At 45.5% G+C, this 20,026-nt stretch overlaps 1 protein-coding gene across 3 annotated transcripts in view; it reads left to right on the plus strand.

Moving 5' to 3' along the window:
- Positions 1–20,026, plus strand: part of PTPRA (protein tyrosine phosphatase receptor type A) — an 874,792-nt gene that overhangs the window by 831,052 nt on the left and 23,714 nt on the right. For all 3 annotated transcript variants that reach the window (XM_069632225.1, XM_069632227.1, XM_069632226.1), the window contains 2 exons: positions 14,788–14,913; positions 15,038–15,189. In XM_069632225.1, the coding sequence (XP_069488326.1) occupies positions 14,788–14,913; positions 15,038–15,189 (278 nt within the window). The remainder of the gene's footprint in view (positions 1–14,787; positions 14,914–15,037; positions 15,190–20,026) is intronic.

A 20,026-nucleotide genomic window follows, 5' to 3' on the forward strand; every position in this document is an offset into this window, starting at 1 on the left:
CTTCACACTTCTTTGGCTTTGGTAATGTCAGTTTAAGACATTGTCTACATCTGGGCAATCTTCCTCATACACTTTATGTTCAGATATCTTCTCTTGAATTAGGCAACCCTGGGTGTTTGACGATTGCCTTATTGTATATCAGATTAGGCCTTTGCAATAATGGTTTGGGTTCCCTTCCTTATATATTACCCTTTTGAGTGGTTGGTTGTACTTATCACCCTCTATATAGCAATCACCTCCTTAAGATGAAATCATTGCAGACTCGGTCTGTAACTGCTTTTGTTTATATCATCTTGGTATATGTTAGTCAGTCAGTAATCTGTTCACCTCCTTAAGATGAAATCATTGCAGACTCGGTCTGTAACTGCTTTTGTTTATATCATCTTGGTATATGTTAGTCAGTCAGTAATCTGTTTTACGTTTATTTATATGGCGCTGGATCCCACAAGCATCGGGCGCTGAAGGCTAAGCACTAAACGGCCAGAGGTGGTTATTCAACCAATGCTGTTTTCAATAGTTGCCGAAAGAGCACTGGCTCTTTGGTGTGCAGTGTGACCAGGAGTTTTTTGCACTCTTTGGCCACAAGCACCAGGTATGAGCGACCATACCCTTCCACCTGCTTACTCTTGGGGCAGACCCGTCTCATGGTATCCGCAGACCGTGTATTTCCTGCCAGGTTTGTACAGGGATACATTATTTAATGTATCGAGGAGCTTGTCCGTACAGGCATTTGTGAACTATTGTGTGGACTTTGAAGCGTACTTTGGGTTCCACAGGAAGCCAATTCAGCTCCGTTCTATATGCCGACATTTGCATATGCCTGGGATTTTTTTTTAATCATTTTGCAGGACTTGTAATTTTTTAAGAAAACCTTTGCTTGCCCCAATAAATAATGCACTTCAGTAATCAATCATGGGCATTATGACAGCACGGACCAGCGTAGAGCAGTTAATTTCCGAGACATTAGATTGCTGAGATTGGTTAAATCTGAAGTCGTATTGAGTTTTACTTGTAACGCTATTTTCGATGTTGGTGAATCGGCTTAGAATCACATGCTGTGCATATAGTCCGATATCTAGTGGTAATCAGAGTATTGTATCTTGTCTTTCGAGGATCGAAAGGGGACGTAGACATGGACGTGCCTGTAACACTATCCCCAACGTGACGTGTAGTGTACCCAAAATGCCTCACGCATCAAGGACCCTCAGAGTTTTTTTTTACGGTCCAGCTAGCTGGTCGCACTATGCGGATCTCAATCTCATACTTCCCTTCATCGACAACGACTTCTGCAGCCTATGCCAGAGACTACAGATGTCGCAGCTGGTGCTTTGGTTGACGCGTGGCCTCTGCCAGGCCTATACAGTAGGGAGAGTGGAGCCTGATTCATTGTAGAATGCATTTTTTTCCCCCCTAAAACCCCACCCCTCTTTTCCCTTCTGGTCTCTGTCGCTTCCCATCTCAGCTATGGAGAGGACACCTTTTAAGTTTTGCCTGTCCTGCAATGGCAAATACCCGTGGAGGAACACTCACCGAAGGTGTAACAAGTGTCTGCCTCGTGATCATGAGCAGTCCTGCAAGTCTTGCCGACTTTTGCGTCTGAAGACGGCGCACTGCATTTGGTCCCCAGCAGTAGCATCCAACCACATAAACCTGTTGGAATTACTAGCAGTATTCAGAATTCCTGAAGGCCTTTCAGACACACCTACAGGGAAAGACAGTCCTAGTCCTCTCGGGCAGCACCACAACAATGTACTACATGAACAAGCAAGGGGGCACTCATTCTCCAGGGCTATCCAAACTGTGTCAGAACATATGGAAATGGGCTGTCAAACACAAGATGTTCCTCCTATCTCAAACCATTCCAGGGGAACTCAAACGTCTGGCAGATGTGCCCAGCAGAGACTCCCACTACCCGTAGAGTACCAGCGGCAATTGTGCGAAGACATTGTTCTCAATGTCTTCGCAGACTGCGACTTCCCAGAGATCGACCTGTTCGCAACACTGGAGAACGCACAATGCCCATATTATGCCTCCGGGTACCCGCAGAATGGCTCTAAGGGGAACGGTCTCTTTATAACATGGTCAGGGAAATTTGTTTACACTTTCCCCCCACCCCGACTCCCCTACTCAACAAGATAGTGCACAGCATGCACCAGGAACCAGTCACAAGGATCCAGGTGGCCCCGACGTGGACCCGCCAACCTTTGGTCTCTCATCTGATGGCAATGTCAGTCTCCCTTGTGAGAAAACTACCTTGCCAATACAACATTTTATCACAGGACAGGGGGGAACACACTATCCATGCCCATCAAACTCACAACTTGGCAGCCTGGCTCCTGAAGTCCTAGAGTTCGTACACCTCCAACTTCCTCAAAGATGCATGGACTTACTTCGAGAAGCAAGAAAGCCTAACACCAGACATTGCTATGCCAATAAATGAAAGCGCTTTGTCATCTGGTGCCATTCCAAGAGCATCAATCCCATAGATTGCTCACCAACACATTGTTTTATACCTGACTCACCTACTAGACTCACGTCTGGTTTTTAATTCCCTGAAGGTACTTAGCTGCACTTTCTGCTTACGCCACATCCCAGTCAAAGGTCTTGTGGTGGAAAATATCAGTTGTCAAGGCTTTTATGGAAGGGGTTAAAAGACTTCCTCCCCCTATTTCTAACCCAGCTCCTGGATGGGACCTGAACGTGGTTCTTACATGACTAATGGGACCTCCCTTTGAACCTATGCATAAGGCGAGCCTTAAAGCACTCACTCACAAGACCACCTATCTGGTGGCAGTCACCTCAATAAGGAGAGTTAGTGAACTGCAGGCCCTTTCAGTTCTAGACCCATTTGTCACAATGCACAAGGATAAGGTGGTTCTGCGCACTCACCCATGGTTTGCCCCTAAATTCATTTCAAAATACCTTCTTCCAGAACCCCACTAACGTGGCAGAAAGAAGCCTCCACACACTTGATGTGAGGAGAGCGGTTGTATATTATCTGGAAAAAACTAAACCAGTAAGGAAAACAAACCAGTTTTTTGTTTCAGTGGCAGCTGGTAGAGAAGGGGGACCCTGTCTCTAAATCAACAATTTGAAAGTGGATTGTAGACTGCATCACACTATGCTACACTCTTGCAAAAAGCAATCTGCCCTTCAAGCCTAGACCACACTCTACTCTGGGCGGTGGGGCTTCCATAGCATTCATTGCAAATGTTCCTCTCAAGTCCATTTGTAAGGCAGCAACCTGGAGTTCTCTACACACCTTTACAAAACACTACTTCCTAGATACTCACTCTAGGTCTGATTCTCAGGTGGGACAAGCGGTACTAAGACCTCTTTACTACTGTTCCTTCACACACACCCCATCATCATCTCTGGGTACTGCGTGCATATTCTATGCACAGCATGCAATACTAAGCAGATTCACAAGCATCAGATGACATGCAATACTTATCGTAATAGCAATTCTGATGATTTTATCTGCTTAGATTCACATGCACACACCCTTCCTCCCCTCTCGGTGTAGAAGGAACATAGACATCTTACTCCTTTCTTTCTCTACTCGCAATAGTCAAAGGGTCCCTCATGGCAGAAAAACCACAATCAGATGTACCTCGACGTGTGAGGGACTTTAAGTACACTACACGCTCGTTAAGGATAGTATTACAAGCACGCCCATGTCTACATCCCCTTTCGATCCTCGAAAGCCAAGTTGCAATACTCTGCGATGACTACATGTCGGACTATATGCACAGCATGTGAATCTCAGCAGATACAATCTTCAGAAATGCTATTACGGTAAGTAATGCATGTCTTAAATGAACCGACATATCCAGTGATGGTTCCAAGACTATTCCCTATGTTTTCACTTTCTAGACTAATTTGATTTAGTGCTTCTTGATGTCAAAGCACAGAATACTGAGATTGGAGCTTCGCACATGGCTGAGGGGAACCAAAGATCACAATCTGTTTTCTCACCATTCAGGCACATTCTATTGATTAGCATCCAGTTCTCAATAGCTCCATACATTATTGACATTTTTTTCCGTACCTTTTTCATAGTCCGCACTCAGCTCCATAAGAAGCTGAGTGTCGTCTGCATAGTTAGCAAAGCAAACTCCAAAAGTGTCCAAGAGATCACATGAAGGGTGGCAAAAGATATTGAACAATGCTGGAGAGATGCAGGTCCCTTGAGGCATTCCAGCAATTCCAATCTCGAGAAAGCCTTTCCCCAAACAATCCTGGACTTCCTGTTGCCCTGGAAAGATCTCAACCAACAGATCGCCTTCTCAGAGCAATTGCCAACCTTACTTAGTCTCTCCAAGAGCTTGTCGCGATCCACGTGATCGGAAGCTGCTGACCAGTCCAGCAAGATCAGCAGCCCCAATTTACTCTGATCTATGATTTTAAGCATTTCAGTCTGAAGATCCGCTAATGCACTTTCAGTGCCATGGGATGATCTAAACCCTGATTCCCTATAATCTATAGTATTAGTGTTTTCCAGATGTTTATGCAATTGCAAGATGGCAAGTTTATTTACAATCTTTAAGAGGAACGGTACATTCGTTATGGCCGTTAATTAGTATATAAATTGAGATTCAGACCAGTTTTTTGTTGTCAGTGGTATAACTGAGACATCATTATGTAATGTGTCCGGTACCTCATTCTTAGCGAAACGTGCATCAGGAAGGGGACAAAGAGTTCCTTCTCCAAAATTATTTTCGATGACGAGATTTCCCGAAACACGTAGTAGACCTCATATTCTTAAGCGTGGCTATCATAGTGTACTGTGAAACATGCTCAAGGGACAACCTAGATTTCTCTTGCTGAGTTATTTCTTCTGCCCTTGTTATTGTTGCCAAATAAGCTAAATTGTGTAATTTATTTTTATTATTTGCCTGGTCTATCTTAATTTTTGACAAAAGCCTGCTGGATAGCTTCGCAGTCCTTAACCTGGGGAGAGAATGTGTTGGAGTCTTTGGTTTCTCAAGTCCTCTCAAGATTTCAAAACGTTTTTTTTTTTTAATCATTGTTGGCATTAGTTATTTCATTATCAAAGAAACATTTTTTTGCCTCTATAATCTCTTTACGATATAGCTTTTCAATCGATTTCCAGATATTTTCGCTTTCTATTGACTGCTCATTTTCCCAATTTCTTTCCGCTCTTATATTTTCTTGCTTACGACTGTTCAGGGCTGGAGTAAGCCATTTTGCCCATTAGTCCTTTCCTCTTAATGGTGCTACCTTGTCCAAAAGTTTAATAAATGATTTGTCATATTCAGCTACCAAGGACTGTGGACTGTCCTCCGCTGACGTTTTATTCATAATTTCATGTAAACAATTTCTCTAACCCTGGCTACAAATTTTGTAAAATTTCCTACTGATCACTTTTTTCAGTCCATTTTGTCTGTATTCCGACATTAGGTCGGTATTCAACGGTTCAGGCAACAAATAACCACAGAGAGCTCTGGGGTCACAACTCAACAGTGAACTCCCTGGCGGTGTGCGTGTCCGTGTATTTCGCTGGATGTAGCCTGTCTCATTCACTTCTCTGACACGGCCTGGTAACCTCTGCATCATGGCACCCAGTGTCTCAGAGGCTCCATCAGCGTTATGGTGCTCGCCTGCCACCGCTGAATGCTGCATGTTGGGGAAAGTCACGAACAAGTGTGCTTTCCGCTGCGCAACCTCTGTATCTGAAATCTCAAGCCCACACTCCTCTCTCAAGACCGCCATCGGTTTCTCTTGCTTCTTGGTCACAGCGTCCTGGCTATTCCACAATTTCTTCTGCTGCTTCGTGGAGAGTGCAAAACTCCTCCCACCCAATACTACTATCACTTCTATACCCTTCCATTTTCCTCCATACTGCAATGGCATCCCTCGCTAGGTACGAGAGACGGAACCTTTTTCACCAGAAATAATCTTCTTCCACCTTTAAATTTAGAGGTGCAGCCCTGGGAGCATGCGCTCCCCTGACTCCGCCCACTCCCCAGTCTTTTCCCCTACGACGGGAATGGACCGCTTTCACCAGCGCTCCTGGGTTAGACCTCTGGCCTAGTATTTCCACGCGCTCTTCCCCACATGTGTTTTTTGTCATCTTCTTTCTTGTGTTTAATCAGATACCTCTGTCCACTGGCGCCACGCTACTCCCCAGCGCATGTCGACATCAGCAGGCTTCAGCAGGTGTCCAGCCTGCGAGAGGCTCTTCCCTACGTCTGACCCCCATGCTCTCTGCCTCCACTGCCTTGGCCCCGGGCACTCCACAACTCCACGTGCAAGTCCCTGGCACCAAGCACTCTGAAGAACAGGCTAGCTTGGTGGAGGGGGCTCTTCAGAAGGTCGCCTCTGTGCACTTAATGGAATTCGTCGAGCACAAGTCCAGGCCCAAGGTAGGGGCACATTTCTCATCCGCGCCCCACAAAGGCGACTCCTTTCCCAGGAAGCGCACAAGCTGGAGGGACCTTTTAGGTTCTTGTATGAGGGCGGGTACCGAGGCTGCTACAGCTACCGGCCACCAGGCCGAGGGGGTCATTTGATCCTACAGGTGATGTAACTGAGGGGCCACAAGGTTCTATTATTGGGTCAACGCCCAAGGGGCTATGCCCTAGTACTGGACAAATGTCTGAGGGGGCGCCTGTACGCACAAAGTTTGGTTTCAGCCCTCAGCCTTCGAAGTAAAAAAGGCATGACACGCCCATCCGGGTCCACGTGTCGCAGCGGGGGGCATGCTTGCCCTTCACTCCCAATGCTGGTGCGTGAGGTTCGCGGACCCCTTGAACCTCTCAGTAGTTTCCATGGGCTACCGCCTACCTATCCCTCCTTCCGCTCTCTCCTCCCCTCCGCTCCCACAGATTGGGACCGCAACTCTGTTGGTGAAAATGTGCTCGCTCGTAGAGAGTCAGACAGTGGAGGAAGTCCCAACCTCCCAGCGGGGTCTGAGCTTATATTCACAGATTTTTGCCATACACAAGAACCACCAGGAGGGCCTGAGAGTTGTTTGATCTTTCCACCTTGAACCTTTCCCTTTCTCTTCAAAAGTTCAAGATTATTACCCCAGCGCTTATAGCGGAGAGACTGTGCATGGGAGACTGGATGTGCTCCCTGGATCTGAAGGATGCGTACCTATACATACTGATCTTGCAGCCCCATTGGTCCTTTCTAAGGTTTAGGATCATGGGCTTTCATTGCCAATACAAGGTTCTACCCTTTGGACTCAGTTCAGCCCCCAAAGTCTTTAGAAGACTGAACGCGGTGGCAGCTCTTCTCAGGGCCCAGGGTCACCACGTCAATCCATACTTAGACGACTGGCTCGTCAGGGCAGGGTCTCCAGAGGCAGTCCACCATAACTCCTCCGCCCTCATGAATACTCGATACAAATTGGGATTTTCCATCAATCTCAAGAAGTCACAGCTGGAGCCTACGCAGAACCTAACTTTTCTGGGCCTCATCTGGGATACGTTCTCTGAGAGTTTTTCCCTCGGAGGACAAGATCACAGCAATCAAGAGGGCCAGAGGGCATTTTCTCAGCAGAGCAATGACCTCGGTATGGTGGTACCAACACCTCCTGGGCATCATGGTGGCATGTCTCCTGTCAGTGCCATACACAAGGCTCAAAATGAGGTGCTTGCAGCTCTACTTCACAGCCTCCTGGAGTCAAGAGAAGGGTTCCCAGGCGGAACTGGTCAGCATCCCACTTGATCTCCACCAGGACCTGGTCTGGTTGAGCACGGACTACAACATGCGGATAGGGAAGCCCTTCTGGCAACCAGCAACACAGGTTAACATCACCGCTGACTCATCCCTAGAGGGCTGGGGAGCTACCTTGTACAGCCACAGTGTCCATGGGGCTTGGTCCCATCGGGAGCAGGAGGCCCACATCAACTGGCTCGAGTTGATGGCCACCTGGCTCACTCTCAAAGCCTTCCTCCCATTGATCAGTGCAAGGCGATCCTCATTCAAACGACAGCTCCACCAGCATGTATTACATCAACAAGCAGGGTGGTACCAAGTCTCCTCCCCACTGCACTCTAGCAGTCAACATTTGGGAGTGGGCTCTGGTAAACAACGTGCCCTTGGCAGCAATCCACCTCCCCGGGGAGTCCAACCTGAAGGCGGACAGGCTCAGCAGGGTGGGTGCAGACAACTACAAGTGGCAGTTGAGCCATCAGGTCCTTCAGGGAATCTTCAACAGATAGGGTCATCCTCAGGTAGATCTCTTTGCCTCCTGGTCCAACCAGAAGTGTCCCCAGTTTGCGTCCTGGCAGGGACAGGGCTGGGGCTCTCTGGGTGATGAGATGCAGATATAGTGGGACGATATGAACGCCTATGCCTTCCCGCCCACTCCCTAGTACAGAGGGTAGTCTGCAAGATAAGGGAGTATTGGCACCTCAGTATCATTCTGATAGCTCCTTGGTGGCTGGCAAGGCCATGGTTCTTGAAACTGCTCAGCCCACGATGCACCTTCCGCTGGGCCCAGCTCAGCAAGGATGCACGGTCATCCACCCCGTCTCCCCCGCAACCCTGAAATTAGCCCTCACAGCGTGGTTCCTGAACAGGTCTCACTAAAGCAATTGCATCTGTCACAGGCTAACCTAGCTATCATAGTCATACAGGGCGCTAGAAGCAATGATACTAGGAGCCAGTACAAAAGCAAGTGGACTAGGTTTTGTCACTTGGCGGAATCAGAGGAGGTTGATCTGGGGTCCTGCACGTTGGACGATGTGCTATCCTTCTCAGCACACCTCGCACACTCGGGGGTGCAAGTAGACACATGCCGCAACAATCTGGTGGCCATCGCAGCCTACCAAAATTCAGAGGGGGAGGTCTTCTCATCCTCCAACCCAGTGGTTAAGACATCTGGCGGGCCTTACCAGGCTCTTACCCCCTATCAAGAAGCCGCGCCCGGTGTGGGACCTCAACATAGTCTTGAGAGCCTTGACGCATAAACCATTTGAGCCAATGGCGTCCACGGACATCAGGCTAGTCACCATTAAGACAGCCCTCTTGGTGGGTCTTACGTCTGCACGCAGGGTGAGTGAAATCCAAGAATTGGTCACTTCAGAGCCTTAAACTACTTTTCATAAGGACAAGGTGGTGCTTAGAACTCACCCTGCCTTTTTACCTAAGGTAGTCTCCTCGTTTCACCTGAATGAGGAGATGGTGCTATCTGCTTTCTTCGAGGACCCCAAGGATGAAGTTCAGAGGGTACTGCACTGTCTAGTGTTAGGGGCACTCTAAAATGCTACCTAGACAGAACAAAGAGCTTCCTCAAAACAGAGGCTCTCTTTGTCACCTTCGGGCTTCCAAGGCCTCCATAGCAAGGTGGATGGTTTCAGCCATCGAGGAGGCCTATGAGGGGCAGCACAAACCCCTCCTGGCAAATATGCATGCCCACGCTATGAGACTCAAGACTACTCCAGAGTCCTATTCCGTGGCATGTCATCAGCAAGGCGGCTCCATGGGCCATGCCTTCAGCCTTCTGCAAGCACTACTGTTTGGATGCCGGCTCCAGGTCAGACGTGGCATTTGGGCAGGCAGTATTAAGGAACTTGTTTTCTTAAGAAGGTCACTGCGCCACCCTGGGGCTAAATTCAGTTGTAATTGCCCATACAGTATGGAGGAAACCATACGTCCCACCATCTCCCCCCCCCCCTAATAAAACTGGTGTCCTTAGGCAATGGTAATATTGTCAACGCCTCAGAGGACTGAGTGCTGCCCTCAATGTGAAGGGGAAGAAGATATTTTCTGGTGAAAAATAATCTGTGTCCCGTCCCTAGCGAGGGGCGCCCTTACAGTATGGAGTACGTGCGTCACTACGGTGAGTAATCCATAATTTCTTCCACCTTCATCTTGATCTCAATCTCGCTCTTGCTCTTGATCTCGTGGATGGCACCTGAGGGGGCCTTTTATGCCCCTCGGCCATCCTCTGGTATGGGTTATTCCCAATGGACTGCACTCTGCAGTCCCATGTAATTAATCCCATGTGCCTCTGCAGCCCTTTTCTTTGTCCCAGTACTCTGGGAATTCTGGGACTTGAAATCCTGATCACAAAAAAAGTTAGTTCTTGTAATAATATTTTCCCCACCAAGTTCCTTTTTCTCATTAAGAATATTCCTTAAAGGAGTATCACAATGACAACAAGGTATATTTTATTTGGTTTCACAGAGGGTTGATTCAGTTTCAAATTGGTCGTTTTTAAAGACCTCTCTCCAAGCTTTTCCTGAGACTTATAGGATTTCCTTTTTCTCTGAGTCTTCACTGACATTGTTATAATTAACTTTAGGGAATGCCTTGTCACTTCGGCAACATGCCATTACATGTACTGGCATTAATGATATCCCTTTCCTGGAGGTAGGCAAATACAGCGTCTCATCCCATGAAGTCTACCTGTTTCCCTGGGAACCTTCTCCTCCCAGGTGATTCTCCTGGCTAACACCACCCCCAGGGTCAGATTCAGGAAGCGTCTGCCTTTCCCTGCCCACCTGAGAGGAGACATTAGGCAGGGTTTTTGTGAGGACTCCATAGGATTCATCACAACATCCATTAAACAAGGGACATAGATTCCTATATGAGCAAGCTTGAAAAAACAAGTACATCAATTGTTCCCTCCACCAGATCACACTGACGTGTTGATGGTGGCTGAAAAATAAAGGCTATAGCGGGAAATTAATAGAGAGAAATGCCTGATGCCATACGATTATTACTTATCCAGGTATTTTATTTGGGCCATCCCGATCAGAGAGTGACCAAGCAGATGGTACAGCAGATGTTATTGATTTGTCCCACTCTTTACCTGTAATATAATCACCACAATCTGCCTTCTGCGTCTGCAATCGCATGAGTGTGATTGTCGCTTTGCGGAAGAGACAAATAATGCCAGAAGAGCAGGGAGGAGGATGTCCTGCTAGAGCAGAGAGATCTTTAGGAGGATTGGTAGGATTTTCTGATGCGTACAGACACTAGTTAGTGATGCCAAGGGGATTCAACAAGAGTAAGTGGAAAGAGAATGACTGTTAGGACAGTTTTTTCTGAAGTCCAACTAAGGGCTTAGTAAAAACATTCAACTGAGGCGGTACAAGATTCCACTCTTAGTATAAGGCTGTACTACCTGAGTTCAGGGTAGCGTAGACAGAGCAGCCAGGCTTATCTTAGGCGGGAGAGATGGCTGTAGAATCAGTAGACATGAAATTGTAATACAAATGGTCCAAAGAAACACTGAAACACTATGTATTGTACAAATAAATGGTTTATTTAAATAGAAGTAGGCCCAGATAAATCTAGGGGTAAATGATTACTATCACACATTATATGTAATCGCAATTATCAAAAAAACAGCACTATGCTTGAAAGTTCACAGACCAAAGCATAAACCTTATTTGGACCACCTAACAGTAGTTCTAGGGAAGATGATCATTTCATACACATTCAGTATAGGTCACACCTATTCTTGGGGAGTAAAAACCAATCGTTACTTTCAGATTACATTCAGTAATTCAAGGGTAGTAGACCCTACCAGCTGTACAGTGACGCTCAGGAACAAATCACAATCATTTAACTGGACAAATATACGTTTTGTGAATAGTGGAGCACTTATTCTAGGTACAGTAAAAACATATAACTAGTTTTGTGATAACACAAGCTAACTTAAGTAAAACCCTTCTACTTTTTAAAGGAGCTATCAGCAATTAGGGGCAGGTATAAACCTAAGACTTCTTTTTTTATGTTTTGTTTGTTTTTTTGTCTTTCTAAAACAGCACAGGGAAAGAAAACCCAATGTTACACTTTACTGAATGACTCAGTTATTCTAGGTAGGTAAAACGTAATGCAGACTTATTCTGGACTGGCTAACAGCAAGTCAGGGGAAGCAAGACCCAGTTGGGGAACACTCATACCATTATTCTAAAAGGAATAACTAAGTGAATCCAACATTACTTTTGGGAAGAGGCACAACCAAATCACAGATCAGTGATATACAATTGCATCTACTTTCTGGTAGAATGGCAAAACGGTTCTAAGGAAAGAAAGATGTTCAACATATTTTTGAGAATAGTGCATCACACATCTAAGGTAAGTAAGAACGTTTTGTAACTGTTCACTCTGAGTTAGTTACCAATTAACTTTTTTACAAGTAAGTAACTTTTAAACACGTATTCTCTTTTCTAGGCAAATGGCCCAATCCCTTAAGTCTTTCCCTTATTCTTGTAGCATGAGTGTTCTCATTGGCAGAAGGTGGGTCACTAGGATCTAGTTACCAACAGACAGTGTCAGAATAGGTTCTTAAGTAGCAAAAGTCCGTATTTTACTTTAAGAGTTAGAGGCGAGTCCGGGGCTTCACAGAAGACACCCTAGCAGGATTCTAGCAGTACTGGATGAGAGGCCTCCCCACCACAGAAAACACCCCAGGTTTTGCAGGAATCATAAGAGACTTAAGGTAAGTACATACCCAAGAACAACACAATACCTCAGCATTGAAGATTTTGCAGCAGGAGAACTTCACGATCTGCAGCCAAATACCCGGTCAGTGGATTCCTTGTTGTGGTGACTGAAAACAAGACATCAGAAGGACCTTTTGCAGCAGGGATCAACAGAGAAGGCTCTAGATAAGATTTTCCTCGTGGCTGGATGCGGCTCTGTGGATTTAGCTCCTTTTAAAGGAGCACAGAAGAAGACAGAATATCACGGTAGAATTCTCGTCTTTACAAAGGTCCAGCACTCTGGTGAGGGAACTTTTCAGACTCGATTAGTGTCTCTGGAGATGCACCAGGATGCCCACAAAGTTCCAGCGAGATTCAGAATTTGGAAGATGGCTTGAGGTCCCAGGATATTGGGGTATTACAGCCCAGCAAGGTCTCAGCACGGCGTGGGATGGCTCGCAATGCAGGTCTTCTTGAGTCTAGTGGGTCTCGCCAGGCTCTGGGTCGTCCCTTTCGGAGTCCACAGGTCCGATTGGAAGGAAGGGCTACACAGCAGGCGTGTTGCTGGAAATCATCTCAGCTGCTTTTTCTTCATCATCCTCTTCGGTTTCAGTTCCAGTGGTCGACTTGTATTCAGCTTCCAGGTTCGGAGTATTTAACAGGAATTACAGCACAACTTCTGCATTCTCTCCCTGAAATTTACAACAAGGGGCGGTCTGGTTGTCCAATCAGAACTGCCAGCCCCCCACTGGGATTTGTCCCCATTCAGGCAATGAGGAAAACAAAGGGTTGCAGAATTTTGGACTCCTCCCTCGATTCCTGCCTTCACAGACAGACTGGAGCCTGGGCAGGGGAGTCAAGGGGTCTCGCGCCAAAGATAAAAATCACACAAAGGAATTTCGAACCCTGGATGTCAGGGGAAGGAACAAGAAAGGACAAGAAACACTAAATTGGCGAAAAAAGAAGACTGGGGCAATTTTGGTGAAATGAGCACCCTTGGTGCCTTTACTGCAGCTGTGAACACAACCCTCAGTAAAGGTGCACCAAATTAATAGAAGGTATCACTGCCACCAGCCATTGAAGGTAAGCTTGTCCCTGTAACAGATTTGTTACAGTGTGAAAGGGGATACATTGCATCCCCCCAGCACTCCGCATAAGGTGGGGTGTGCTGGTTTCACCAAACAAAATGCAATAGTGATCCAAAGATCCTTTCTACCCTCGGGAACTGTAGTTCTCTCAAGGTTAGCCAGAGAAAGTAGAAAGAGGAGCCCCTAGGGCAACCCAGCAACAACATGCACTTATTGTCAAAAAGTTGTTAAAGAGAATAACTTTAAAAAGCACTATGGAGAGCCCAAAAAATGAGTGTGGAAAAAGATTCCCACTCACACAGGTATAGGAAAAATAATCCACCAGTAAAGCAAAAAAGTTCTGGGGTTGACACAGGTCAGGAAGATTTACAATTTCAATGAAAATCTTACCCAACAATGACAAAGAAGTATTAAACTAAGAGGGCTACCTCTTCAAGCAGATACTCTGACTAGTGGTACCAGTAGAGCAGAGAAAGGATCTAGCCAATCCAGAAACCACAGACCAGAGAAACAGTGATTCTTGCAAGGTAGAGAGAATCGGTCCCTAGTTTAAGATCAAAGGGTTTGCATGCAAAAGTATTATTGCAAAGCATAAGGTGCAAGCCATAAAGCCTGCTGACTTCGCCTGCAGGAGTCCTACAGCTGTATATCTATACCATAAGCAGTGGCAATGAGATGAAACAACTTTTGGAAGGTGGAAAAGAGCAGCAAACATCTCATAGAAGATGGCTGAGAACAACAGAGTCTCATTGTGGATGAGACAATGCAGAAATGTAAAACTGAACAGGCAAAGTATGTGAGAACACTTCGAGAGAAACATGGTGGAGAGAGCTGAGGGAAACAGCGGTGCATTCTGGAACTTGTAGTAAGATTTCCCAAATGTATACCAGCAGCCATCCATGTGCTGAAAGTTGCATCTTTAAGAAGTTATTAGTTAACCCTTTCCTACTGGATGCGAGTCTGTTCTGCAGAACCCACTCCCTTGTCTGTTTTAACGAATACCGTTGCTTCAGGTTCACAAATCCCTTCTTAATCTAGGTGGCTGAGAATTTAGATCAGAAAAATGTTGTACCGGTTACCTTTTATATGTAAAGATGTCTCTTCAGATCTCCATTCTGCTGTTCTTTCCATATAATCGGTGTTGCAGCAATTGGTATACTTTGACATATTTGACAATACGTGGCTTGTTCTTCAATCTCATATGAACTCTGTTATTTTCCTTTAATCAATGAGTGACATTATTGCCTTAAGTCGGCCTGGGTGATAACACAGTATTTATTTTTCAGGAGAAATGTGCCCAGTACTGGCCCTCCGATGGAACTGTAACCCATGGAGATATCACAATTGAACTAAAAAAAGAAGAAGAATGTGAAAGTTACACTGTCCGGGATTTGTTTGTTGCCAACACACGGGTAACCGTCCTGTTATGCGCGTACTTTACGCTTAACCTTTGTGATGTTGATTTGAAGTAATTGCCATGGGCTACGTGAATTGAGACAAACTAAATGCATTCATTCTTGTTTTAATATTGTGCAGGAAAACAAGACGCGTCAGATAAGGCAGTTCCATTTTCACGGTTGGCCAGAAGTTGGTATCCCCACTGATGGGAAGGGAATGATCAATATTATTGCTGCCGTGCAGAAGCAACAGCAGCAGTCTGGTAACCACCCTATCACTGTGCACTGCAGGTACGCACCTGAAAGTACATGCATGAAATGTTGGACTAAAATGGGTTAAAGCCAAGGAGTCCCTTAAAAAAAGTGTTAGACTGTGTGACACTACATAAGACTTATCTGCTTGGTATTGGGTAACCCATAATTTGCTATAGGTTTGTACCACACAAGTTGGTAGTGTGACTGAGCAGCCAGGCCTATCTCAAGAGGGGTAAATCTGAGCTGTAGAGCTGTACAAATTAAATCCGTCAATACAAGTAACACACTCAAGGTTTCAGTCATAAATATTTAACACCAGTTTTAAATTAGCATTTACCAAACACATCCCCAATCCTGGAAAGAGGGCTAAAATTAGAGAAAACTCTAACGGCCTGAGAACTCCATAATCTGCAATGGCTACGCACAGAAACTAACAGAACAATTTCATCCTGGCAAAGGGAATCCCAAACGGGGACAATCGACCACAGATATGGGTCGAAAGAACTGTTAGGCCTAATCGTAAGCTTTGCAGTAGTGGAGACTGTTAACGGCGATCACAACCTACTATCTACAAGATGAACAACATCACAGAAACAGCATTTCTGCCTCGAACACGAGCTAGAAGTGAACAAAGGGGGAACTCGCCTAAAACTTTCAGAAAAGGCACTTAATCAAATTTCAGAAAGTTACACAGTACCATCAGCAAAAAACACCACTACACCAGAGGACAACTTGGGAGCAGTGTACTATACCCCCCCTGTTAAACAAGTACATAAAACCTGTACATAAATCTAATCAGTCGTCCGCCAACCATCAACATACATAAAATGTAGAAGTTGCTAGCAAGTGACACTTAGTAAATAAACTAAAAAGACTGGCAAGGGCGTCGGGATCTCCGGCATACGCAGAACGTTGGAAAACAGCCCAGCAGGAATACAGAATATGGATATCGCAAAAGAGGCATCAATTATATCAGGTAGATGCCGAATTGATATTGAAAACCATTTTCGGAAAGAAGACAAGTGAATTCTGGTCTCTGATAAGAGGAACTGCAACGGCAAATAACGCCCTCCAAAATAGTGTAGGGGAGGAGGCCTGGTTGAGTCACTTTTCCGATCTGTACAGATCGGTGGCGCACGTGAACGGAGTCCAGACCGCGCTGAAACATTGTAATATCGGAAATGGGCAGTCATGGAAGATTCCATGGGACGAAGACATACTTCAGGATAAAATCTCAAAACTGAGCACATCTAGGACTCCAGGGCCCAATGGAATTAACAACAAAGATCTGCAACAGCCAATATTATGGGCGAGGTTTATTAGCAAAATATTCCAAAACTGCAACCAGGAACAAACCATTCCTTCAACATGGAGCACAGCCACAATGGTCCCGATTTTCAAACAAGGGGACAGAGAAAACCCAAATCATTATCGCCCAATTTCACTCCTAGATGTGATTGGGAACATTTTTGCAGGCTTTGCCCTGGAAGCATTCCAAGAATGGCTGGTCTTAGCAAAGTGCAGTGACCCTTTTCAGACAGGCTTTGTTAAGAACTTAGGAACTGCCGTTAATATCATAACGTTGGGTACAATAAAGGCCAAGGCTTTTAAAGACGGCCAATCGACCTACATGGCTTTTATTGACCTGGTCCAGGCCTTTGACCAGGTCAACAGGGCCCTCTTATGGCAAAAGCTGGAACACATGGGATGCCCAGAGAACATCATAACACTGTTTCAAGAACTTTATCAGGAAACCACAATGACTGTAAGATTGAGTCAACACGGCCTTTTGTCAAAAGCAATCACCACTCAAAGAGGTGTAAAACAGGGGTGCCCATTAGCACCAGCACTATACAACGCCTATATAGCCGACTACGCGGACACAGAATCTACAGTCAGAATGTTCCCCCCAAAACTAGGGGGAATGGAAATCTCCCGTCTCTGCGGATGACATTATTCTTTTAGACAGGACTCCGGTAGGCCTCCAGAGGCAGCTGACGAACTTGAGTGAGTATCTTAAAACAAACAACCTACAGCTGAACTCCTCAAAAACGAAAGTAATGGTATGGGAACCCCCAGGCAGTAAGAAATATCTGCAGGCCAATTGGTTCGCTGAAGGACTGAAACTGGAAAAAGGTAAGCTCCTTTAAATATCTAGGAGTTATGATAAGCCAATCTATGAAAGAACCAGAAATACAAGACTTGCTGTGGTCCAAGCAAGTCTTGTATTTCTGGTTCTTTCAAGAGAAATACATTGAAGCTATACTGAAAACTCCTCTTGGACACTAAACCAAAAGCATTAGAACTGGTTAATAGAGAGATGGAAGGAGGAAGCATTCCCGTTCTGGAACTTTGTAAAAACCGCAACATTAAAATCCTAGAATCTATAAATGCCTTAGTTGAACTTCTTTTGACAAATCCTGCCAAAGTAATGAAGAAACTCTTTGAGGCTGATTGGATACGTACGGGAGAGATGGCAAATGAATATAAGTTGACAAAATCTTTTCCAACCACCGAGAAAAGAAATGATGTAAGAAGCTATTTGGAAAAGTTTCCGAACAATAATCTAAGCAGGCTCTTTATGCGCTTTCGTTTGAATGAACTAAAAACAAACGAGATACTGTTCACACGAAACCTTTCACTGACGAATAAGTGTAGATATTGCAACAAGGAGAATGAGATCGAAACAAGCAGGCATCTTCTCCTTGGGTGCAAAGGGACCTACAGTGCGAGGGCTGCTCTGGGAAAATTCTGAACTCATTCACCACATTAACAGAAGACGATTGGTGGACAATTTTGACTAGCAGCGACGACACCCATTGTGTGATTGGAGTAGCCACATTTTTTAGATACATTGATCTGGAGCATCGTGGACTTGATGTAACAGAAGAAACTGCGAGGGATGGGACAAGTTCAAAGCAACAGTAACATACGCCGGACGACGTAAAAAAAAAAAAAAAACACAAGTACTTTTTGGCTACTGTTAAAAGAACTTGCTAAGTGATTGCTATTTTGTAAAATGGTTATCAATTTAAATCAATAATACATTTTATTTTTAAAAATTAGCATTCTTTAAAAAGGCAATTCTTTGTAATGGTTCAAGTAGACTTTGGAAATACTTTACAGAATCAATAAAGCTGGAGAATATTATTTGGATATGCTCAATACATTTCTCCTACTCCCTGAAGTGACTTCAATTACATGGATAGTATTTGCATTTATATATAACACCAACATACTTTGTTTACTCTGGGTTGCAGAAAGGAAGGGTTAAGGAAAATAAAAAGTTTGACAACTGAATCTTCCAATGAAGTCCAGGTAAGCCTTTCCCAGAAGTAACCGTATTCAACAAGCTACAACCTAAAGAGGGACAAGCAATGCCAAAGTCAATGGATTTTGAAGAGTGCCTTTAGGGAGCGAGTACAGCCAAAGTCATTTGGATGAAGTCTATAGTTCTGATGCACTTCTTGGATAAAGTCTTTCACAAAGTCAGATTGTTCACAGAAAATCACTGAAGACTCATAAGCTGTAGGCCTGAGCCAAGGGGAGTGGAAATCAACTCAAAGTTAAGCAAGTGCAAATCTCAAGTGAGACAGCATGACATATGGCAAGAATGTAAGTACTCCCAAGCCCAAACAGTACCTCTGGTTATAAGAATAGTGGCCCAGCTGGAGTCAATCTTGCTACAGCTATGCCGACCCTGGTTCCTGAGCCTCAGTCGTGGGGACAAAAGGGAGGACATCTGGACGACTGCTGCCGCAGTACTCTGGAAGGTCATCAGCAGGTACGGGCTCTCTTCGATTGAGCGGCACTTCGCGGTTTCAGCGCTTCCCAAACAGCACTGATGCAGAACAAATCTCCGGTTGGAGTTTCTTTGCTCCCTCAGTCCTGGACTCTAGATTGGTATTTCTTTCTTCTGAAGTGTCCTTAGGAGGCACCTGGAGCTTTTGGCCAGATTCGTTCCATGGCAGACGTTGGACTCGACTATGGACCGCCGACCCCTGGCAATGGGCTTCTGCAGCAATGTAGAGGCACAGCAAGTCAGGGATTGTGCCTAAGTGGAGTTTGTCTCGGGGTTTAGTTGGCCCCACTAACCCATGGGAAGAAGTCGTCCCTTCTGGAGCTTCTCTGTCGATTTGAAAAAAGAGGTCCGCACAGCAGCAGGGCTTCACTGGTACTTCGTGGGCCAGGAGGTTGCAGCAGGCTTCTCTTCAAGATTCCTGCTTCAGATGTTTCGCTCAGTGGTCAACTCTGACTCTAGTCCCAAAACCCTCACCTTTTAAGCAAGTTTTCCAATTAATGCACAGCCTAGGCTGTCAATCACACAGCAGGGTGGCTGTCCTCTCAGGACAGCCAGGCGGCCAATCAGGACTGGTTTTGTTCAGGCACACCTAGAGACCAAGGACAGGGGAGTTTTGGGACCCTCCCTCACATCCTGTCCTTCCAGACACACTGGAGCCAGAGGCGGGCTTCAGGGCTGAAACCTGCCAAAGTCAGAACACACAAAGGGCTCAAACCTGTCTCAACGCACAGAGCAAGAACCCAGAAAGACCTCACAAACAGAAAAATGTGAAAAAATAAGAGGGGCGTCATTTTGACAAAGTGGACACCCATGGGTGCTGTACTGCAGCTGAGGGTTCAGCCTGCGGTAGAAAAGCACAATGGTAGTACAAATTAAACCACTGCCACCAGCCATTTAAAGTAGTGAGGGTAACACAAAATATGTTACATGAGAAAGTAGGATAAGGGGCTACCAATTAACCCCCCAGCACTCCACATTTGATGTGTGCTGGATCTGCAAAGAGAAAAGGTAAGTAAGATCAATTTCATCTTTTTGTTCTTGGGAACTGTAGTTCACCCAAGAAAAGGTATT

Source organism: Ambystoma mexicanum, chromosome 6q, assembly GCF_040938575.1.
Source record: "Ambystoma mexicanum isolate Mex_15411 chromosome 6q, UKY_AmexF1_1, whole genome shotgun sequence".
Taxonomy (NCBI): domain Eukaryota; kingdom Metazoa; phylum Chordata; class Amphibia; order Caudata; family Ambystomatidae; genus Ambystoma; species Ambystoma mexicanum.